Source organism: Rissa tridactyla, chromosome Z (assembly GCF_028500815.1).
Source record: "Rissa tridactyla isolate bRisTri1 chromosome Z, bRisTri1.patW.cur.20221130, whole genome shotgun sequence".
Classification (NCBI taxonomy): domain Eukaryota; kingdom Metazoa; phylum Chordata; class Aves; order Charadriiformes; family Laridae; genus Rissa; species Rissa tridactyla.
This window is the reverse complement of record NC_071497.1, coordinates 44,588,181-44,613,057: the sequence shown is the minus strand read 5'-3', so window position 1 is coordinate 44,613,057 and position 24,877 is coordinate 44,588,181. Positions and strand designations below refer to the sequence as shown.

Below are 24,877 nucleotides of genomic sequence, written 5' to 3'. Positions count from 1 at the left end.
ACATGAGAAATATTCTAGACTTAGTGGCGGGGGAAATGAACTCATGCAGTGGAAGGAATGTATGGTTCAGAAAGTTCATTAGTACAAAGTAAATGACTTGTGATTGACAACCAGTCACAAGCAAGTAGCATTAACTTATTTCAGCATATTTAGAAGCACAAACTTGGTGAAAGGCTAATAGAACACTGTGTCAGACAATTAATACTACTTCAAAAGCCAGTGAAGTTTCCTTTCAATAGCTTCTTAATTTAAAAATCATGAAAGATTCACAAAAAAGGAAAAAGAAAGAAGAATGAATAGTTGTACAGGCTCCAAGAACTCAAGTGTCACAAAAAGCATGAGGCAAAGGTAACTAGATCAACTGACATATAATACCTACAAACAAACAACCAACTCTCCTAATAATTATATTTCTTGCAGGAAAACATTTGTTACTCACAACATTGCTGCACAAAATTATGTTCTGACAAAATAAACTATTAACTTTATCCCTGCTGAAATCTGTGTGATGCAAGGCAAACACTTCAGCAACACTGGGCAGCAAAACAGCGTTAGATATCAAAACATTAAGCTTATTTTAAAAATAGCAAAGCAGTAAGATATGAAAGCAAGTTATACACACTGTAGGAGGTAGACCTGGAAGGCCACGTACCCCGATGATGGCATTCAGTTCAGCCATGGTCACTTGTTTGGCACGTTCTACAGCTTGGGCCACTTGCTGCTGATGCTATTAAAAGAAGAAGGGGTATGGGGAGGAATTTGTGTTAAGGTATTGACAACACCGAAATCAAACTAGGATCACAAACACCCGAATAACTGGTTTGCTTGCAGAAGACTAGGCTACCTAGTGCAAGATATCTGATGAAGGTAAAAGGTAGCAGTGCCCTATTTCTCACCCGTTCAAAAGCAAACAAGAGCCCTGAAGACAGACAGCTCACCTCTTCCCCCATGCCACTTCAATATTAATTTTCTGGCAAATGAATAATCAGTTTCTAATTGAGTTGACAGGACTATAATGTCAACTTCACATTAGTGTCAATTTTAACAGTTATATATTGCGTGGCCACACCGCAAAGCCTACTGAAATTTTGAACAGGGAAAAGAAGTGCTTCACTGAACTCAACAAGAAGTACAAACATTCCTTGTAAACTGTAGAGTTTGAAAAGGCACATCCAAAATAACAGGCTTCAAAATGTAACAGCAGTTGCCCACAATATGCTACCATCACAGTCATTCAGACCAGATGCAGGCTTTTAACCTTAAACAGTGTTTTGCATCTGAGCTAACAACTCACCTTTTACATTAACATTTCATACAAATTGCGTAGATAGACAAGATAAGCATGCTTATTTCACTACATTCACATTTGACAACTGAATATCGAACAAGCAGTCACCATGATTAGAAATGAAGGCATTTTGTTGCATTGGTAATATTTTACAGACTCCCACTCTCCTCAGGCAATGAATGAGGCTGAGCCATTGTCACTAGTTTGAACTCAGATTTGTTAGACCGAATTAGCAGGGGGTTTGCACACTTCAGCTATAACAGATGTTCCTTACACTTGTGTATTGTGATAAAATTAACATCTTAAAACTAGCTAATTTGCAAACAGAAAAGCAACATAATTGCACTTTAACAGCTGAACAGTTTTACTTACTTCCTGAGACAAAAATGGGATGACTTGTGCACAAATTGTATTCAATCTCTTGGCGATTTCTGTCTATAGAAGAAAAGCATTTTGATTAAAACTGTGTTTTACTTTTGTTGCCATATATCAACTAGTTTACAGGATTATATTAAGTTCCCACAGTGAATAAGTAACACAAAAAAAATCCACATCTTCATATTACGGCAAATCAAAATAGTTAATATTTAGAGAGACAGAGATTTAGTCAGCTACTCTAGGACATCTGCCATGTCTAAAGCACCTAATCTGTATACACATTCAGGCACAAATCTGGTCCTTGTACATAGCTCATTAACAAGTAAAGCATTTTTGAAATCCATTAAATCCAAGATAAAGCCTTTTAAAAGGTAGATTTATTATTACTCAAATTATCAAGCAGCATAACATGACGGTGACAGGCATGGAAGAAAAATGTTTCTTTCATGATCAATTTTATCTGCTTATTAAAAGGTAAAATTAGTTTTGTTGACAGAAACACACCATCAGGAGTACAAAAGAAATACCAAAACAGAAGCGAGGCAGAATGGAGACAAAAGGTACAGACTTCTAAAACATCCATATTGAGAGATAATTAAAATAATGCAGAAAAAGAATCAGATCAGAAAACGTGATAGTCAACAACAACAAATTAGTGAAACCATGAGTAACAGGAGAACAATAAGGCTAGGAACCAGCAGAGAACAGAACAATCCTTCACTGAAAGCAGCAGAGACGACAGCAGGACGAAGTGTTTGCGTCCCAGTTTTTGACAGCATTATGCATCTCCCGCTTTTGTATCTCCCACTTTCATCACGTCAACCTGAACACAGGCTTTCTGGTAGGGTATAGGGATCTTTTTCTCTCATCACTCAGTCTTACCTGTGCTTACCACTTTTCAGACCTATACATCTGCCCACCATTGAGAACCACCATTATAATTAACCCTCAAGTCTTCAATGTACTTGCACAACTCCTACAGTTTTCCTTAAAAACATCTCCTGTAGCACAGCTGCACAAAACCAAAATCAGGATACAGAGGTGCACACAGCCTATACACAAGCCACTCTGAACAGCTCTTGTCAGTCTCTTTTGTATCGTTAAGCGATGTAGATATTTCTTGGGGTTAAGACACAAGAAACAAGACATCCCTGCTGGAAATCGTTAAGACTTTCCACGAGATGACATGCATAAACATCACCAAAGATAAACTCTTTCAAAGAAGCCAGAAAACATTGCTAACTCATCTGCCAAGCCTTTCCATCAGAGTTTCTCAGGAAGACACTGCCATGTGCTGATCCTCACACATCAGTCAAGCAGTAATTAGGAGACAAAAGACACACCCGGCTTGTGTGTCTTAGCAAAGACAGTAGATTTAGGATCTAAAAACAGCTGGCAAGCTTTAACACCTCTTTCCTCACCTTTGACACTCAGGGAAAATAGCTGATAGCACTGTGACTTGTAAAACACCATGCCTCTGACCTAAACTGAACTATGCCACCTGACCAAAGCCTGGCATTTGGCACTTCCACGTTAAAGTTTTGTGGAGACAGGAGTGTCCAAAGCAGTTTGGGGATGGTTTCTTCCTAGGACAAAAAGGTTCCCTTTAAACACAGGCAGTGAAGGAACAGTTGCTTTACAGCGAACCTTTCTCCTCCTCCAACAAGGGGAACACATTTCTGTTCTCAACAGAAACAGCTGCCATTTCACATAGTACCACAGCAGTCTGTTTCCGTCTTGTTTGAGCCATGACCATAAAATCTCTATCATTATTCTGTACATGGCCTTCAGTACAAACACCAGCAAAGGTAATACAAGGACGTCACCAACTTCACTATTATCAGTTATCAGACTTAACTATTACCAAATCTGTTGGTAATTTCAGTGTCTGTTAATTTACAAAAAAAAAAAACCAACCCACATGATTGTGAGAATTTATGTACTAAAAGGGCATTTCTCCACATACCCAGGATGTGTCTCCACAAAGCAAGGTATGTCAGCTACGGAAAGAAAGTCTGTTACGTGGCAGTCTTCATTGGCTGATGTGTAGCTAAGATATTTAGGGTCCAATAATTTAATTGCCCTAGACCAATGGGAATACCTTTATTGTCAGAACAGAAACAGGATGAATCATAGGAGGTGGTAAAAGGGGAAAGAAAAGAGTGAAACAAGAAGAAACTCATTTGGTTCCTAATGAAGAGTTCTTTGGCCTGTATGGCCTACACGAAGTCTCCCTATTCTGTAATATGGAGCCAAGTATCCTTACTGTAGCTGTAAAAAAAAAAACAAAACCTATTTTGAGTAGAGTCTATAAAACATCCAAGTCGTCCATGCTACTGGGTTTTCCTGCACAGGTCCCAAATATCTGGGCTTCACTGTAATTATATAGCATACAGAACGGTACAGAATAAGACAAGAAAACGCAACATCGTGCAAATAGATTTTTTTAAAATTTTTATTTCTTTTCTAAAAAAAAGGGAGCATACATAATGAACTTTTTGCCTTTCCCTGTCAATCTTACTTAAAAATCATTGCCTTATTTCTTATCATACCTGATGTAATAACAGAGCTGGGGAAAAAAAAAAATGTAGCCTTCTGAGTTTGTTTTACCAAAGCAGGGCATCATCGATGATTATATAGGAACAGCATCCTTAATATTCATCCACAGTGCTAGGTAAACTTACTGTACATGCCATAAAGAAGTTTATTTTGAGATTTCTTGCTGCTGTTACAGGTGCCAGTTAGGAGAGATTTACATTGAAAGGAAACTGAAAAGCCTATTCTACACTTCATAACAGAAGCCTGCTTACATTTAAAAGGCAGTTTGCCTTACTAGGGCTATTTCCCACAAACATTTAAATAAAGTACTTAAAATTGTTTATCCAGATCTCATACATGTCCCCTTTGCTTCCCTGAAATGTTGAGTAAAAACTATTCCTACTCATAAACATATTAAAAAAATATTTTTATTCTCTAGTCCTAGACCTAACTTGTCAAAGTTAGGTTTTAATGCACGATTCACCTAATCTTGCCTATGAGGAACTGTTTTCAGAACTGAGTAAAAGGAACTTTCATTACTTTAAATATAAGTCTAGCTGTTCAAAAGGCAATGTACATTCACCTTTCAAGGTGAATTATCTTTGAATATATATGCACCTGTGTGCATATATTCATTCTTGACAGCAAAAAATATTTTTGAAGGAGTCCCATCAGTAATCGGTGGCATTAGAGTAAACTATATATATTCCAGATTTGGAGCTTATGCATCCAAAAGTCTTAAAAGTAAGATACTTACCAGCTACTTCTAGAGGCCTCCCAATACGACATAGCTATTATCCAACTGCTGATCTTGAGACATGTAGGGCAGTCAGAAGAGTAAGTAAACAAAGAGAATTTTGCAGAAAGCTGCTCAAGCATAGACAAACATAACTAATTGCCCATGTTCTTTGGCTCCTTGGTAAAGCAGACTGTAGAAGCCCTCCTAGCTCTGTGGCAGCTCTTAGCAAAGCATCTGAAGTGCCCTTAATTGTTTGTGTTCTTAATGCAGAGCCTCTTGAATACATTCATTTTTAATAGAGGACTTGAGTGTGGGGACCATCAAAGAATGACAAAACTACATCATTGACTGGTTCTTGCTGTTGTAATGATTGTCTTTTGATTTATTTGCAAATGACAAGCTTGTCAGACCCCTGACTGAAGTGCTACCCTCCTTTCTGAAGTATCATTAAAAATTAACATCAAGGAATTCAGCTGCATTTTGTAAAATTAAGTTGAGCCGACAGATTTTTTTTTTCTTCACTCATGTATTTTTTTTGCCTCTGCTCCATCTAATTAAGGACTTAAATGTTTTGACCTAACCATTGCCAAACTCAAGTGTTTGTACTTAAGTTTGTCTCTTGCTAAAGTGAATTCTTAACATAATGACAAAGAACAAAGCAGCCAGACTGGATACTAAATATAATACCCATTTAAATAGGTCATTTTACTAAGCAGTTAAGAAAAAGCTTTTATATATGTATTTTTTTTTTCCTTCCGCATTGTTAAAAAAAAAAGTATTCAAGTGTTTTCCTCTACAGTTGTCTGTTCCAGATCATTTTGCATTTCGACAGCCTGTACTTTCCAAAGCACCGTGTAAGATATCATACTTAAATCAACATGATTTCTTAAACGGCTACAGATTTTTGCACTGGAATGAAAAGAAGGAAGTATAATACAAGTATCCAAACTCTGAACTGTATTTCTCACCACACCTAACACCCATGTGTATTTTATCACTAATGCTGGAAGCCTCAGCCTACTGAAGCCACCATTCTCACTTCTGAGTGAAAAATGCAACCTTCCTCTGAGGCGAATTAGTTAATCACCTTTCAGCTTCAGAGGTTGCAACAATAATAATTCTGGGTTTGCTCCAATCCTTGCCTACCATACATTTCCCAGTAGTGACTGTAGCTATAACATAAATGGTGATCTAAAGCAAAAATTAAATGTTACAACATGTTATTTTTAACGATCAGTTGTATTGTGACAACTGCTCTATTATTAGTGCTGAGACTCCTCAAAGCTACCTCTCAAAAAAATTGTCAACTAAAAATGTCCACTGTATGTCAGAAACTTGTTATTCTTTCTTGCAAACTACACAGTATATCACAGTATTTTATACTACATTTTCTATATCACAGTATTTGAAAGCACTCTATCGACACTTCTTAAGGAGAGGCTTATATATTCTCATTAATGAAATTTTTATTTACTTTTGCTATTTCAACACAATTTTGAGAATCACATTTGTCATTAAATTGGAAAGAATACAGATTAGTAACAACACGCAAAAACAAAAGCAAAGCAAGAAAACGCAAAGTTCTGATGGTAACCAAAAAAAGCATGTCCTAATCCATTCCTTAAAAGCAAAAATCAGAGAATCAGCCTTTAATGCACAGAGAAGAATATACTGTCAAATCACATTCACAAAAGCTTTAGAAGGTAATTCTGAACTACTCTGCCTCCACTTACGCTTTCAACACGTAGAAAGCCAAGTACAACACTGAACTCCTGGAAGAACAAAATGGACTTCCTGCCATTTACAGCATGTAACACAGTAATCCACTAGGGAGTAAAGGTCAATGTTGCACTTTGGGTCATTACTGAATCATTTGAGATTATCGGTGGTGGGGATGAGAAGAAAATCGAAGGCTATGAGAATGCTGCAAATGGCTTGACCTCAGACCAATTTTCATCTCCATCTGTCTAACAGACATGTGGATAAAAGCCCTCTTTATGGGACATGCTTGACCATTTTTTTAATCCCTGTTGCAAGCCAGAAACCAGTTAAATACTACATTTCAAAAGTTCGTGGGTAAGAAGCTGCATGTGTATATTTTAGTCTTGAGCTAAAGTTTAGTGCCCATTTAGCATTTGGATTTTTCTAGCAGAATCGCTGAAGCAAGCAGTAGACTTAAACAATGTAGCCTTAATTCTTTTTGTGATTGAGATATTTGAAGACAACAAAAAGCACACATATTCACAGAGCAATTACATAAAAGAAACATTTCACTGTGCTTAGCTCTCTGCATGCTTTGTTAGAACTTTGCTGCAGAAAGACTCGAGCACTTCCAAAAATTTGTTACTGAAAATTCAGGGGCTGAGGGGATGTTGGAGGCATAATTAAATCTCAAATATTCAAAAGCTTCAAGTGATTAAGGCTAGCATTCTGTGAACTTTGCTGTTCATGAGTTATTGAATCCATGTTGAGCACTGAGATATGCATATATTATTTAATGCCATTTTATTTAGAACTAATACACTACACAATCTGTTTTGGCAATGGCTGCAAAAGGAAAAAAAAATAAAGGCAACATGCCATTTAAAAGTTTAGGCCCCCATAGTATATCAATGTCAAACAACAGCGTGTCAAGCTAAGATTCAATTCAGGTAAGTGCCACTGCCAAATTTTCTTGTTCCCAGACGTGCTTTAAGATTATTTTATTGCTTAAAATTTAATTTGTTCCAACTCGCATCTCCATGACAACGTTGGCTAACCCTGCAAATCATTTGGGTAATTGGATATCTTATCTTTCTATTGCTCTCAAATCGAATGATTCTGCTAGAACTGCAGCAGCCAATCAAATTTACAGGCCTCCTGAGTAATAGACTCGCACTAGTAGCCACATTCATCTCCCCTTTACCGCCGTATTAACCACCCTGCAACAAACTGTGGAAGCTGGCCTTCAAACTCTATTTTAAATTATAAACACTGTCATTACTAATATTCTCACCAATAGGAGGGGGTGGGAAGGTTTATTCTCAACAGATACTTGAAATTCAATCTGACAAGCGGCAATGGGTAGCGCTCATTTCAGCGACAGGAACAATCTCTGTATTTTGGGCGTAAGCTGTCAGTTTAACATGACATATCATTAACAAATACAGCTTTCCCTCTGCCCCACATTTGTGCTACTCATTTTAATTGCGAGATCAGCCACCCACAAGATGATGATATTAAAACCCCAGAAGACTGGCATGAAAAATCTTTAGCTAGTAAAAAAAACCAAAACATCACCATATTGCAAGTGGGAGTGGGGAGAGAAAGAAGTAACAGAAATATTAACAGAATAAAAACTCAAAATGATAAAGCCACAGAACACTAGATAGTTCCCAAAGTAAAATTAGCATAATTTTTTTTTAATTCAGTACCTCAGCTACATTTATCTGAATCCTCTTAGATGTCAGTTTAAATTACAGAGAGGTCATGATAATTTAAACATAAGTTACCTATGATGCACAAGTCAACAGCTACACTTGCCAAACATCTACTACAGGTTTGGACTTCATTCAACTGTAAAGTGAAGTGACTGGATATATTTCAGATGTCTAATTTCAATGCTTTCTATAATAATAGAGAGACGCTGCTGTGTAGCTCTCAATGAACCACTGTACACAACTGCCCATCCCATTTGCAGCTGTAAATCCTGTTGAACCAAAGCCAACTGGCAACAAAGAAGCTGTTGTCAGGACGTTAAAGTGCTCCTTTCCCACATCTCCACCATGTCAAGACTCTTCTTAAACTTGACTAAACAGGACAGTTATCACATTTCTCCTTTAATCCAACCTTAGCCCATCTTGCTCAAGCACTCACAGCTACAAAAGGTGTGTTTATCCAAATTTTAGTTCCACAGCTTAGTTTCCATGCCTAAGCTAACTTTCAATACACACAGAATTATTTAAATCTTTAAGTGAGCACACAGCTTTATTTTACTTTCAAGTTGTTTTCCAGCACATGCAGTTCCCACTTTCATTTAGATTCCATGAGATGCTGACTCCCATCCAGAAGAGAAGGTCTTGCTACCTTTGCTTCCAAGGCCACACTTTCTTCAAACCATGCTGGAGACATTTGGACTTGCCCAACATCTCAACTGACTAGTCAAGCAGAAATATTACTGCACGAGGAGGAAAAGGGCCAGTTTAGCAGACCACTACATCCATGAGTTAAACAGGCTCACAGGAGGCATCCATCAGGTAGCAGAGCAGCCCGAAGTATGAGGAGAACAGAGTTGGCAGCAGAGGTTTTGGGGGGGAACAGTACGCTATTGGATGAGCTCCTCTTCCCAGAGGACTTTGCATTATTACCCTTAAGGACATCAAGAATCTAATTTACTCTGGACAACTGAGCAACACTAGATACAAGAGCAAGGGGGAGGCAAAAAGAAGAGAAACAGAAAGGAGACACAGAAAAGCAGTATATTGGTAACTGCTACACCCCTATCAGAAAAGAGCCCTTTTGGCTTTTCTTTTAGCTTAGGGCATTATTTGAAAACTAACTTCTATTTTGCTGTCACTTCCATAAGCCACATCTGAATTTCTGCATACATCCTTACAGCACTTGCCACACTGAGCCACTTTACTGGGATAGCAATAGAAAGTCAGAGCTCTTCCTTGGCTGCAGAAGTACCTAGAATCATACAGCTTCTAAAAATTAGAGCATAACGTTCCTGAAACTAAGCATGTATGTTTACAGCCTGCAAGTCAATAACAAAACTCCCAGTCAGGACTCAGTCCTTATCACCATTCAAGTAAGAATATACTACTATAATCTGGACTTGACTAGAGCCATAAGCATGCCACCTGACAACAAACAGGACATCAAGACATGGGCCTGAAATATAGGGAAAAAATTCAACATGCTACATCCACCAGGAATTTAGAAATAGCTACCAAATTAAACTGACCACGTAAGTCACATGCATTTTCGTATTTTAAATGTAATTTCACCATGTTGCAATACTTCGTATATTCACAGTTCAGTTTCAAAAATATGTGAAGTCAGAGATAAAATTTAAGGCCTTCAAAAGGGGTTCATATCAATGCTTCAGGTGCCATCAAGTGATTCACCAATGAATAACAAGAAGATTGACAACTCTTTCGTTAGCAACTAGCAGAATTATCCACCACACAGGATTTGGAAGGAAGGTGAAACTAATGGAGATTTTCACTACATGGGAAAAAGGTATGTAAATCTTTCAGCAAAACCTTGGGAACACGTCAGTAAGTTTCTTCTCCATTTTATTATTTTTTATTTATATTCTGTTGCTCACAGAAAAGAAAGAACTAGTAAAGATGCCATCAAGATTACATTTTAATAGAGAAGAACTGATTGAAACCGTCTGGCTAGAAACTCATTTGGTTGAGAGTGATAATCATTACAGAGTTTACAATCATCGGGACAGGAAGGAAGAATGAAAAAAACAGTAAGGCTTCAGGAAAGCACATGCCATCTTGGAAGATCAGCTTTATACATCCTGTTACTGAGAGGGGAGATAAGATGGCATTACGAAGAGCTGAGATTTTTCTTTATGAAACAGTATTAAGGACATGGATGACAGTTAATACACCTGAGAATGGAAGAAGGGACTGAGGAAAAAGTGCAGGGATGGAATTGTGCCGTAAGACTGAATTCCAAATTCTTACCTGACCTTCATACAAACAAGAAACTAGGTCGGGTGAGGCAGTATGAACATAGCACAAACATGTATTTTTGTAACTATGTGCCACTAGTAAGCAACAGCTAAAGCAAAAGCTAGTGCTCTACAGGTTAGAATAGTCAGAGAACAAAAAAAATGGTTTGATCCTCTCAATTAGAAAAGGAAAGATATAGTCAGGGGACACCAAGAAGGCCAAAAAGTCTGTACTTTTTTTGCATCTTTGTTAACTATACAAGAACCATTACCAACCACATAATTAATATAAATTACTAGTTATACAAGGTCAACACTGCAGCTTAAACAGGAAAGGAACAGATCAAAGCGTTCCAAGTAAAACATCTTCAAATTGACTAGGCCTGATGAAATAAAAAGAGCACATTAGTGAAGACCGAGTAGCTAGTGGACACCTTGCAGAACCCGCAAATGCCAAGTGAATAGGAAACTATGAACGGACAGTGCCTAACAGACAGAAAACAAAATATGAAGGAGCAAAGACACTCCTGCTTAATTACTGTTCCTTAAGTTTGGGGCACTAAAAAGCCTCTTACCCCTGAACATCTATGTGAAACAGGGATATAAATAACAACTCAGAGGTATTTTTCAGCAGTAAACAACATCAGAATTACACAGTGTTCAAAGAGGTAAAGTAATCATGGTTAAGAAAGGCAGAATTTGACCCTCATGACACTCTTAGGAGCAACACAAACAGAACAGCAAAGCTAAAACTTCACAGGAACAAACAGAAAACTGCTTGATGATTAAACTATGTTTGAATACATCCTTCTCTTCTGCAAATTAAGGTTCGCAGGCATGATAGGCCCAGTATTTCGCAGTATTTCCTACTAACAAGCATGAAGATCTCTTCATTTGCCCTAATCCTTAATTTGCTGAGAGCTTCAAGCTGAGAAAGACAGAATATGCCAGAGAATAGCTTCAGAACTCACTTTGCAGTGAATGGAAAAATGGACTACAAAGGAAAAGGAAGGATAGGGATAAATAGGGATAAAGGACCATAGCACGCCTAGACAGAAACATAAAGGAAAAGGAAATAATGGGCCAGGAAGGAATCTCTCGGTCACAGCGGATCAGAAGTTGAACATAAGTCAATAGCATGCTGTTGCAAAAAAGGCTGCCACCACAGTAAGCCATATGCGAAGTAAACCTTCTATGCTACTCAGCACGGCATTTCCTCCCCTGGAGTACTATGCTTATTTCGGGCACTGTACTTCAGCTGGGCAACAACATTCAGAGAATGAACATGAGACTGTAGAGGTATAAAAAATACTTCTGGAAGGCAGGGGAATGATCTGCTCTCCCTGTCCACCGTGAAGAAAATGCATAATAAAGAGCTGAAGCCGCAACAGAAAAGACTGAGTCGTAACTGAAGAAGCACTTCAACAGCAAGGACATAAAAGCACTCTGCTACCTAGAGAGCCTGTGAGTTGCCACTACTGTTAAGTCTTTGCGAACAGATAGACAAGCATCCTATCAGGAATGACACTGGCAGAGCCGACCCTGCTAGGACACAGGCAGGCACTAGGTCCTTTCTAGTGCCATGATTCTACTGTTCACATTTCAGTTTAAAGAAACAACCTAAGAGCTTCCCATAGGTCTTGTTAATTAAAGATTCTGTGTTTGCTTAACTGGCAATTTACATCCATCATTGGAGGCCACAGACAGCTAGCTGTCTGCAAAGTAACAGCTGGAAGCCTTATAACCAGGTACAAAAATAGAAAATCAGAATGACCTTACACCCAAACTCACACATGAAGAACACCAATAAATGGTTCAGCTTTTTTTTTTTTTAAGAAAAAAAAATACACACCAAACAAACAAAAGACTTTGTTGTAAACAGAAACTTTTGTGGCAACACTGCAAAAGAATGATCTTTCTATTAGTTTGGTCATCCCCCCCAAACCCCCTAAGAAAATGAGGGGTTTTCATCCCCTAGCCCCAGGGATTTAATTCAAACTTCTACATTTAAAAACACTGAGCTCATCATACCATGAAGCAGAGACCACAGCAATTTGGGGGGTTTAGAACACTTTAAAACAATTTCATAAAGAGGCAGATTTCCACAGATCATAAAACCCACACTGTTTCAGATGTCCTTTCCTTTTCTTGACCTAACAAAAGCAGGTTTCCTCATAGACTTAATACCTAATCCAGATGTAGCCGAACAAGCATAGCTATTCTTGCTCCCCATCTCCAAAACTGAAAGCTATCTTTTTGTTTTTGCTTGATAATCCATAGAAACCTTTAAAATGGCACAAATAAAGGCAGCAGTGCTTCGTTCTCTAAATCAATTTTATCCTCAGCCATCAACTAGATGTTCCAGCGCAGAGAAAGAACAGTCCTTCCTTTCTAATTCAAAAATCCATACTCCCATTGCCCTTGCAAACTGCTAAACAAGCAGTATCGGCAATTCACTTGTGTTCTGTAATATATTTACTGCAAATCCCAACGGCTTGCCTCCTAATGCAGTTTTCTATTGTGTCTGTTCTTGTCAATACACTGACTGGTCACCTTACAAGTAAGTTGCTTTGACTGACTGTTTACACAAACATCAAAAAGCTTCAAGAGGAATAAAAAAAAAAAAGACTGAACAGGAAAAAAAGAACACCCATGCTGCTGGGGGAGGGGGGCAAACAAAAAAACAAAAACAAACAACCCACCCTACACCAAAACACAAATCAACCTCAGTTTTCTGCTTTGTTATCACGTAGCCAAAAAGGCTAGTTAGCTCTTCAGATCACCTGAGAAGTAAGATACTTTCAGATAAGCAGCCCTGACACTAAGCTAACCCAACACCCTTCAAAGAACTTTAATTTGTAATTTAATCATCTGCGCTATTTTGTTCACATGTCTGAAGAACATAAAGAAAAGGTGAGAGCAATTCAGCCAATCCCCAGTTAGATACTAGTCTTCTTTAACACTGTGCAATTTATCATTAGACACAGAATACTAATATCATTATAAAAAGTTCAGTGAAACCTACCACATTGATTAATTTCCTGAACTGCTTTGCCCATACTTGAAAGTACATTTTGTAACAACTAGGCTTGCTAACAACTAAAATAGTCCTCAACACTTACAAACTTAAAATACTACTACCTTATGAAAAAAAAAAAAAGCTATAAATCCTTTTTTATTCCAATTTCACTTAAACCTACTGTGATTATGGTTCCAAGGTAGGGAATTCAACTGGTTTCCATTTGTTTACATCTTGACAGGGAAGCAGGGCAGGCTGGTTTTTTAAGTACCAAAAAAAAAAAAAAGTGCATCACTAGGTCTTCTTTTAAAAGAGACAAGCTCAGGAAATAATTGATTTTTAAACCTAGTCAGATTTAAACTAGAGTTCAGTTAAGAATAAACTCAATTTCAGCAGGCTTTAATCTACTCTTCAATCATCTCCAGCACTATGCCATAAACAGGTCACTGGTGGAGTTTCACAGGGGCCTTTACTGCAATCTGTTTTATGAATATCTTTTCAGCAGTGCAGCCTGGAAAAGACAGTAAGCAGTGAGTAAGAAAGCTTGCTCCAGAAGAGATTTCACTCAAAGCAAAAGCAATGGCTGAGGAACTGCAAGGAGACCTTACAGGTCTAAGTGGGCAATGAAAAGAATTGTATATAAACAAAATTCACACACACTGGGAGTGGACATCCCTAGCCTCAACGTAAAGTGATGGCTCCTGAGCTTACAATCATCATTCATGAGCAAGAACTCAAATGTGAAAGGTGACTCCAGCAGTTCAGCATTTCATGGCAGCCAAAAAAGAAAACCAATATCGGGAACTTTAGTAAAGAAAAAAAAAAATATCCAGAAAACAGAATTATGTTATAATAAAAATCTTTGGTTCACCAGCACCCTGAGAACTGCGTGTAGTTCTATTCCCCTCATTTCAACAGCCTAAGTTAAAAATTAAAAAGGTTGAGGGAAAAGCAAGGAAGATGGTCAAAGAAAGCTACACAGCTGCATAGACTGGGACTGCCCAACCTGAAAAGAAGTCAACACAGACGGGTTACAAGAGAGACATTATATTTTGAGTGCATTGAAAAAAGCTGCTAGGCATCAACCACTTGTCTGGAGGGCCCATCAAATAAAGACAGTGGAAACCAGGTTCAAAGCAAACGAAGGTTAAGTTTTGTCATGCACCTGGGACAATCTCCTCCCTACAACAGCACAGCCAGGGTAGAAACACACTAGACAGCAGTTTTTGCAGAAGAGGGCACTAGTGTCCTGGAGGACAAGTTAAATACACATCAGCCCCACACGCTTGTGTTGATGAAGGCCACACCTCATGTTAGGATACAACAGTATGACTGTAACCAGCTGGATGATTAAAGTAAATTGTTCCCCTTTTTGTTCCCCTTGTTTGGCAGGAAGGAAGCTGTTGCTAAACTGGAGCAAGTCACTGAGTGACACCAGTCAGATGACCAGGGAACCAGAGCACACGATGTACCAGGAAGTTTGTTTCAAGAAGAGGAGGATTAGTGGGAGAGGAGATCTCTTTGCTGACAAATAGGTGGTTATGGAGAAGACTAAGCCTGACTCTTCTCAGAGGTGCACAGCAAAACAAGCAAAAGGCAGGTGATGGCCACCAGTGCAGAGACGCAAAGCCCCAGTTAGTGAAGGAAACAACTCTTCACAATGAGGGTGGGTTGAATATTGTAAAGTCTTGCCCAGGGATATCACAGAAGATTACCTCCATAAAATACGTCAGATGGAAATTTGATATATGCAAAAGCACAGGTTGCCAAGTTCAGGTTGAACATGAGAACAACTTGCAAGTACTTCAAAAGCCATGGCTACCAGTCATCATAAGGACTGATCCGTTAAACTAGCTGTTCTGACAAACACATGCTGAAAAATCAGGAATTCTCCATCAGCTGCTGTTTTTCCCCCCTTCTGAAAGGAACTACGTGAGCAACTACTATTGCTCAAATAGCTACATCCAGAGTCTAACTAAGAAGTGTTATGCAAAAGACGAAAACAGTAGTGTCTGACATAACTGCCAGTAGATATCCCTAAATCTTAGTTCAAGTGGAAAGATAACCTCATCAGTTCTACTCAAAGCTGTTATCATTTTAAAATAACAGTACCGTGCTCTCTTCTGATAAGTGCCAGTTAACCTAAAGTTGTTTTTAAAGGCTTTTACTGTATGCCGATGGTGATCTACTATCAAACCTAGAAGATCCTATCTTCCATTTTGCACGAGAGACACAATGCAATCCTACTGCTTTGCTACAAACACTTAAGTGCTGTAGTAGGGTGGGAGGAAAGGCAATTCAAATGCTCAGCTTGATTTGGTATAACTAGCAAGAGGAGGAAGAGTTAAGCTTTTCTGTTGTGACAGAAGGTGTACTGCACGTTCACAAAGCATCTTCCCTCTTACTCTTCTCCCTGCCCCCAAAAATACCAGGAAGCTTTTTTTTGTCCACTTGAGAGAATCCATGAAGTACATCAACAGATTTTGGCAACTTAATTCCAGCAATGAAAGAGAAACTTAACAACATAGCTGGTAGGCACGCATTTCCTCTCTCCCTCCACGGTTCTGCGAGGAACCTGAAATCTGGTAGACAAAGTCTAAAATGTGAGATGATTAGGCAGTATTTAACATACGTACAGTGTTTACACTATGACATACTTTAGGATTAAGCTGTATATGGAGTTGACATAATAGATGGTATCTGACAATATGGTTATCTAAAAGCTGCATAGAGACACATTTCACATAGTGCCCTGAATCTGTCCGATAATTTCTTAACAATAACACTGGTCTTGAGCTTGAATGTAGTTCAGGTCAAGAAAGTTGAGGTCATTACGCATCTTTCCTCTCCATTCAAACTGGCAACTCTAGTTGTGGTTGAAATGGCTGCACTGGTGAGACAACTGTACTCATTTAGAAACCCTATAGCTGTAGAATAAGTGCAATTTTTTTGAGTGTAAAAGATTACATCCCCATCAACCTTTACCATTTTCTCTTTTAAATAAAAACAGGTTTTGCATGTCTCATGTGGCAGTGACAACTGTAAAATGCTCTTGAAACGTTCACTGCACACCGCGACAACCTTAAGGACTCATGAACTTTTTCATTGCAATAATTAAAATGCAAGCAGGAAAAAAGAAAAAAATTAATTTACCTTTAAATCCCTTTCAATAGCACAGCCATCCTACTCAGGAGCTGTAGAGAGCTGACTAAGCTCCTTAATTCTCTTCTATTTAACCCACACCTGAAGACTGATGTTCTAATGAGATATCAGTAGAAGATTCTGTCCTTTGCCGTAGAGCATTAGAAATGATTCCCCAATACAGTCTAGGCTAAAACAGACATTTAGTTCTTGTACAATTGGTTAACATAATGCAGTTTGGGAGTTTGCATACTTTTCTGCATGAGGGAAGGTACCAAATGACAGATCTGCCTCCAGGCAGGTCACAGAGATCACAATAATCCACCCAAAGAAAAGGAAACCTAGCTGTCACCGTTAGGACAGCAGAAACCCACATGTTGTAGTAGTTTATATAGTCTGTCAGTTGGTTCAGCGGTGATGAATTTTTCTTTCTTTGGCTGCCTGCCACTGAACAAGGGCTAATCTTGCACCTAAACAATCTAGGCATTAAACGCACAGGAAGCCTTATCTTCTGACTTATGACAGAAGATGACAGACAAGAGCTGGTGAAAATAAAGAGGCACTGCCCTAATAGCAAAGGCCAGCAACCCTTTAAGTACAGTGTGATTTTTAACACCCAACCAACTCTACATCTTGGCACTAACAGCTGATGCATCTGCTTTGCCAGCGACGGATGTCACAGTGGGAAAAGTCTGACTTGGACAGTATAAACACAGAATAGAAACTTAAGACCACACAAAACGCCCTTATTCATTCTGTCTTCTTGACACATATGATAACGATATCTGAATCGAGTGCATCTATCCTAAACAAATCCTCAGGTGCTTATTTCTGTTTCAGGTTTGCAAACTTAGTCAGTAACTATTCACCTTAAAATTATCTCTGAAAACAGTATGAGAGTCCACATACAACATCCTCTTAAGAGCTAACCTTTGAAATTTTTTAAAAAAAATTCACACACAAAAAAAAAGAAACAAGAAACCACAAGCTAGCCACAAATATGCTAGAAAGATTACTTCTTGACCACTGTTCAGCCAGCAGGTTGAAATGTAGCAGCAGTTCCTGGATTTAAGCACACAATTACGCAATTAAACACTGAAAAGTGCCAAAGCTAAAGTTGTGAAGGAAGCTTTAAAATGGCCATTTCTAGACACAAATGCAACATATTCAAGTGGAAAGGTCTGCAGTACAGCTGTTTGTGTATGGAAAGTTCACCTCAATTAAGTCTGTTTATAGGAACATTCAAGTCCTGACTAACTTTTTTTTAGTCAAATTGTAATAGATTACCAAAAGAGAGAACTGCTGATGCAACTGTATCAGTACAAGAAATCAACCCTTTCACACGCAGGCAAACTGCAACTATTTTGTTTTATGGAAGTGACTCTACCTTAACAGTGAGTTATGCACCGCACTGCATAAAGAAACACTGCTGCAGTGTCTTTTTTTTTTTTTTTTCTCCAATCAGCAGCCAAGCACTCTGAAGGGCTTCACACAGAGCGAGTGCAGTATCCACACAGGAGGCAGGCCTTAAAAACATTAAAGCTTGTTCAGCGGAAAGTTTCCCCATCACTGCATTTTTCAGTAACAAAGATGTTGTCAGAAATGACAATTTTTCGTGTCCCCTGATGATGCCTTGCTAGCATTTGGTTATAAGCCATAAAGCAGGAATAATTTCAGCCTGTCAGGAGTCTAGCTAATGCCCAGTTTCCCCCTAGAGAGAATTCCTGTCAAACGTAATGAGAGCTCCAAAGGCCCTCTCTACAACATAATGAGCACTTAGGCCACGCTGGTGATCAGCCAGCAAAAAGCATCAATTTGAGCCTGGCTACACCCTTGGGGCTAGACGTCACCAGTTTTAATAAGAATTATGATTACTATCTGCCAAAAGCCTCCTCAGAACTTATCGTTAGAGGTGGAAATTCAGAAGAATGTCATTGGTACATTACAGGAAACAAAAAAAAACTAAGACCACCTACATACTGAACTGTAACACCATTTGGCATCCTCATTACAGGCATCTAAATCAAGAGTCTTTAACAAGAAGGTGTTACTTTTATCAGAAATTAGAATTACTTAACACATAAAAGCATAGTATCTGAGACTCATATCCACTGAAATGTACTTATGCCTTCAAAAAGCTTACTCTTTTCTTAACAGCATACACAGAGGAAGTGTGCTCTACCCTCCCCAGATAAAACCAACGTATGTATGTATAATGCTCCGTCATAAATCTTAAAAGCTTCCAAAGTATCACTGCCTACTGGCTATGTAATTATAGTTGCCATACATACAGAACATTAAACCCTTGCAATACACAGATGTTAAGGTCAAAGTGGAAACCTCAGTTCTGACACTCTTTAATCTTGTGGGCTTAATTGATTTTATCTAAACTTAATTCCTAGTACATTTACTGAAGTCACAGGTTCTCTTCAAAGATGTTCTGAAAACAACATCCACTTCACACCAAATGAGGTTCCTATACAGATGTTGGCTTCCTCACAGGTTACAGAGTGCCAAAAACTTGTTTAGGAAAAAAATAATCCCAGAAAGAAAGAAATCTCCAAATCACAAAGCCCAGAAAAAGTCACCTCACAGAAAAACTGACCTTCTAAAATGCAAGACAACTATCACAGCTACAGTGCAGAACCTAGCAAAACACTACTTCAGTTGTTCTGTCTACATATTCAGTGCATTATTTTAAAAAAAAAAAAAAAAAAAAGAGATTGTCATAATATTCTTCTTTTACCGGCATTTTGGATTCAAACAAGTGTACCTCTAAAAACCAAGAGAATACCTACCTAGCCTTGCAGACAGAAAGTTACCACAGAATTATAATACCACCTTATCAAATATAGTTATTTTTAGGGGAAAACAAGACAAAAATCAAAGAGTTCAGAGTTACAAAAGCAAAATTCAACTCTGCAATTCACTTGCTTAATGAAAGTCTTTGAATATACTGAAGATCCGAAGCCTGAACTAATCAATTTCTTCGCTGTGCCCTAGCCGGTCAGCCATGCTCTTTAATTTAATGAAACAAGAGTTTTAGATGAAATAGCACATACACATCACGAAAGAATTGTATTGTTGCACTTTGAAATGTGTCCAACTGTGCAACTTCATCTAATGATAATTTTTTTTAAGAGGCCATCGATTTCTGAAAGACTTATTGTACCAGCATCTTGATGAAAAAGTGAATGTCAGCATATCTACAGAATACTTACACCCTGCCATTAATGCTTTATTTGGCAGACAATGACTACTCAATTGAGGGTCCTCTGGGCTGAGCAATCATTTAGCTTTTCTTCTCTTATGAGGTCCTTAGTGTCTTGTTCCAGTTCAATACTCTTTTTATTCACCATTATAGTGGCCATAAGTGTGAATTTTATGGGAACTTGCAAACTCATAGTCATAACTAGAGCTTTCCAAGTCACTAATCTTTTCATACCTTTAAATGGCAAGGATTTGAGCAACTACTGCTACAAATATGCTACCGATGCATAAGACCAGTTCTACATAACAAGGCTCTACCACCAACAAAAGAAAACCACGTAAAGCACCAAATTGTATCTTTGAAACCACAGATACAAGAGACCTTTCCTATTTTTGCCAGTATCTTTCAGGACCAATACCAAGGAAGCCTTGTCGTTCAACCTAATCTATACCTCATTTGACAGCAGGTAGGCAAAGGTTTAGAATCACAGCTACAAATCAGCCTATTGATTCAGACACATGATACAGTCATCTAAACATAAACAGAACAGCTACATTTAAATGCACTAGACACAGTGCAGATTTTGTGGTTTAGAAAACAAAATGTCTTACCTGTTTGTGCATTTCAATGTTTAATCCATACGACATTTCATAATACTGCAAATAAAGGAGCACACGTTATTTTCTTATGCTGGCTTACGTTGCATTAGGAGGTATTTACTGAAATAGAGAAAAACCTAATATACTTACCATCACATAGTGCCTCTGCATTTCTGTCTTTTCGCTTGCCAGTTTCTCACATTCCAATTTAAGGCTACAAAATAGATCACACTTTAATGTAACAGTTATGTCATTCGTTTTGACATCCACCCACTTTACTTGTATTTTCACAGAAGCAGCTAATTAAAAAAAAAAACTCGTAAACTAACACACAAACACAGAAAGACTTAATTCATACTTTAAATACAAAGGCTGAACTGGAAATTTAAAAGGTATTTCATGGGCGCCGTACGAGACCCAGACTGTCTCCAGAACCCAAACATATCCAATCTTCACGCTTTGATGAAGAGCTGCTACTAAGTGCTGCAACTTTCAAGCTATACCAGGAGCTGAATTTCTCCCAAATTACTTCTCAGTAGTAAACTAGAGATATTTCTTTGTATAGGGCATTTAGTAAATTACTGCCAAGTAACACCACTCATGTTTACAATTACAACTTGAATATGTCTATAATTCTTAACCTTAAGTACTCTCTAACGTTATCTTGCCCACAGCTTGAAAATCAGTAACTTTTGATTATCATTTCCTAGAAAGTTTTCTGGTTTTGTTTTCATAAATTAAAAGCAGTTGCATTTGGTACTTGCATATCTCATCACTAACAACACTGTAATTCTGACTAGTTTCACTGAGGGCAAATGCCTCAACATTCCCTTTGTTCTCTAGCATACTGATTTGATTTTTTTTAATGACACCAGTAAGCATCCAAAGGAACAGTTAGTGTGTAAGCCAGCATTTTTCACTTACAGCTCTGTTATCGAATGTTTATAGTTTACACGGCATTAATAAAGTAATAAATGGCTTAAACAAGTTAATGATTTTAGATAAGGCTATGACCACAGTGTCATAGGTAAGAAAGAGGAAACCTCATCAAAACCAAGCAGTTTCTAACTGTGAAACCTGTAAAGATTTTATTCCTATCCAGGTCTTGCAGGTGCACGCAAGGACAAAATTAAGAAGAGTAAGTGCCCCTTAACGCCCTGTGTATGCAAGAGCCCGTACTCTAAATCTCTGCAGGGACCTCAGCAGCGAGCGCAAACCCAACCAGAACGCCTGAAGGACAGCCCGGCAATCAGAAACGCATGCCACGGCTCCAGCAGGGTCACGTCAACTTTGTGTTAGCACTCCAGTACTTGTGTGCTTTAACAGTCCTTCTCGGCTCTTTAAGCACCGCACGTTAGCATTTTATTAATCTTTGCATTAACACCACACGCAAATGAGCAAACATGAGAATTAACCTCCTTAATGCTCTGTGACACAGAATTAGCGCAGGTCTTCTCCCGATATACTTTAAAAAGTCTTCCACAGAAGGATCCCTAACAAATACTTTTGGTTTTGGTTTTTTTTTTTTTAAATTTTAATGCATACATGCACCGAACCGCTCCAGTTCCGACGCGAACACCCTTTCGCGGGTGCCGGGGCCGCCCATCGGGAGGAGAACCCGCACAGCGCGAGAGTGTCTCCTCCCAAGCCCCTCCGTCCTCCGGACACCCCCGTCCCGTCCCGCCACCGACGGGGACCGGATCGGGACTCTCCGCGACGCCGGTGCCGGGTCCCGCGGCGAGGCTCAGCCGCGACGCCGCACGCCACCGCCTGGACGCGCCCGTTCAGTGCAGTACCCCCCCTTCCCCCGCCGCGTCCCCTTCCGCACCCCGCCGGCGTCGGGGCAACGACCCCCGGACCCCGTGGTGTCCCGCCGGCGCTCACCTGTGGTACTGCGCCTGGAGGAACTGGAACTCCTCCTTGATGCGGTCCAGCGACTCCGGGATGGTGAATTTGAAAGGCTGGCCCGCAGCCTGGTGCGGGGTCTGGCGCGGCGGCAGCCGGCACGGGAGAGAGAGGCACGTTCAGACACGGCGCGGCGGCCCCGGGGGGAGGGATGGGGTGGGTGGGGGGAAGGGATGGGGCTAGTGGCGGCGCTGCCCGCCGCGGCGGGCCGGAGGGATGGAGGGAAGCAGGGATAGGGAAGGGAAAGAAGGGAGAGCCCGGCCCGCCCCGACCCCGGAGCGCCGCGCACTTGTTACCCACCTTCCCGTCCCTCATCTGCCGGGGGGGCGAGGCCGACGGCGCTCGGAGAGCCGCTCCGGCCCCGACCCACCCGCTCCTTGCCGCCGCCGTCTACCCAAAAGCGGGGCGTGCCGGCTCCTCCCCGCCGACCCCCGCCGCCGGGGGCACGGCCGGTCCCGGCCCGGGCGCCGCGCTCGGCGGGGAGGGGGGCTCTGCCCGGCCCGACGGCGACCCCCTGCCGTCGTTCCCAAGGCACAGAAGTTGATGGCGAAACAAAAGGGGGTCGGGAGGAGGGGGCGCGTCCGTCTGTGTGTCCCCCCTTCCATGCCCGGCCCTGCCGCTCCTCCCAGGAGGGGACAAACTTAGGAAGGCACCCGCCCTCCCCCGCTTCAAGCCAGGCGTGGGGGGGGATCCGGGGGTGCCACCGCCCGGGCCAGCACCCGCAGCCCCCGCCCCGCTCCCCGGGCGGCCCCCGCGCCCCCACCCCGCCGGGGGGCGGCCCCGGCCGTACTTACGGGGTGCCGGCTCTGGGGGAACATGGCTCCGGCCGCGGCGGGGCTCCCTCGCAGCGCGGTTCTCCCGGCGAGCCACCCCCCGCCCTGCCCCGGCTTCACGCCCCGGAGAGCCGCGAGGGCAGGAGCGGCGACAGCCGGCGGCCGCGGGGCGAGGCGGCGCTCAGTGCCCCCGCCGCGGGGACATCCTCCGTCCGCCGCGTCCTTTGTTGCTGCTGTTCCGGGGAGCGCTGGGGGGTGCCCGGGGTGGGGCGGAGGGGTCGCGCTCCGGACGGTCACCGCCGCTCCGCGATCCTCCGGCGGGACGGGACCCGACGGGACCGGGGTGTCGGGGGGGTGGTGGGGGTGGCTGCGGCCGCTCCGCCGCTCTGCGGGAGCGAACGATTCCCCCTTTCTCGGGCTCGCAAGTTGCCGATGTGACTGTAAGGCCGGAAAGCCCCAGACAGCGGCGGTGACTTCTCTCCCTACTTCTTGCCTCTTTTTGCCAAGAGCGGGGAGGGGGGGAAGAAAAATCCAGCCGGAGGAAGTGGGACGCGGTGTCCGTCTGTCCGTCAGCGGCGGGACCGTCGCAAGCCGGCGGGGAGCGAGAAAGTCTCCGTGGAGGGCCGCGCTGCTCCTAGGCGTCGGCGGAGGGGCCAGGTCATCGGAGCGATGGAGAAGACGGGAGGAAGGCGGGAGGAGGAGGAGGAAGGGGGCGGGGGGGGCTCTGCACCGCCGGCCCCAGTGGGAGCAGCTCCGGTAGCACAAGCACGGAAGGCCGGAGGGCAGAGCGGGGCGGGGGTGGGGGAACCACACAGGCGGCAGAGACTCCCCCGTTCGTTGCGGAGAGGTTCCCCGGGACAAAAGAAGAACAAAACTCCTCAAAAACGCCCGCTGGCCCGATCGGCCCCGTCGGGGGGTGAATGGAGAAAAAAAAAAAAAAGGAAAAATAAAAAGATAAAAAAAAAAACGATAAAAGCGTCCGTATCGAGGCTAAATCAGACGGGAAGCTCCTTCGTGCCACGGCACCGCTGCAGCCTCCTTCTCCGGGCGGGCGCGTCTCACCAGGGCCCCCCGAGCGCGGAACATCGCGGCGGCAGCAGCATCACCATCATCATCCTCCTCAGCAGCAGCAGCATCCTCATCCGCATCCTCCTTCGCCGCCCCACCGCTCCGCGCCGACCAGGGGTAAAGTTCTCCCCACTGGGGGGGGGGGGGGGGGGGAACAAAACAACAAACAAACAAAACCCCGCACCCTGGGGCGAGCGGCTGGAAGCGCCGCCGGTCTCCTTTCCCTTTCCTTCCCCGCGCCGCTCCTGAGGGGCCGGGGCCGGGCGCGATCGGGACGGGCCGAGCCGGGACGCGCCGCACTCGCGCGCCCGCCCCGCTTACATTAGCACGCGGTTTCACACTCCGCCAGCTAACCAGCCGCCCGGCCCCGCCCACCCCGCCGCGCGGGGGAAAGCGCCCCCTCCCCACTCCCCCCCGTCGCCGCCCAATCGCCGGCGCCGGCACCAACGTGGGTCCGTGACGCGCCCCGGCCCGGCGGGCCAATGGCGGCCGCCGCAGCCCCGCCGCCCCGCAGCCTTTCGCTGGGAACCGTTTCTGGCGGAGCGGC

The 24,877-nt window shown here is 42.0% G+C and overlaps 1 protein-coding gene across 3 annotated transcripts in view; it reads right to left on the bottom strand.

Annotated features, from left to right (window-relative positions):
- LOC128902322 (transducin-like enhancer protein 1) overlaps positions 1 to 24,674 on the bottom strand; it is an 86,208-nt gene extending 61,534 nt beyond the window's left edge. Inside the window, exons 1-6 of one of the 3 annotated variants that reach the window (XM_054185108.1) lie at positions 23,284 to 24,674; positions 22,469 to 22,569; positions 20,735 to 20,798; positions 20,597 to 20,641; positions 1,661 to 1,723; positions 623 to 727 (exon numbers count right to left, since the gene is read on the bottom strand). In XM_054185108.1, the coding sequence (XP_054041083.1) occupies positions 623 to 727; positions 1,661 to 1,723; positions 20,597 to 20,641; positions 20,735 to 20,798; positions 22,469 to 22,569; positions 23,284 to 23,307 (402 nt within the window). In that variant the 5' untranslated portion in view covers positions 23,308 to 24,674. The remainder of the gene's footprint in view (positions 1 to 622; positions 728 to 1,660; positions 1,724 to 20,596; positions 20,642 to 20,734; positions 20,799 to 22,468; positions 22,570 to 23,283) is intronic. The other 2 variants (XM_054185107.1, XM_054185106.1) reach the window with 2 other exon arrangements.
- Between the last annotated feature and the right edge of the window lie 203 nt (positions 24,675 to 24,877).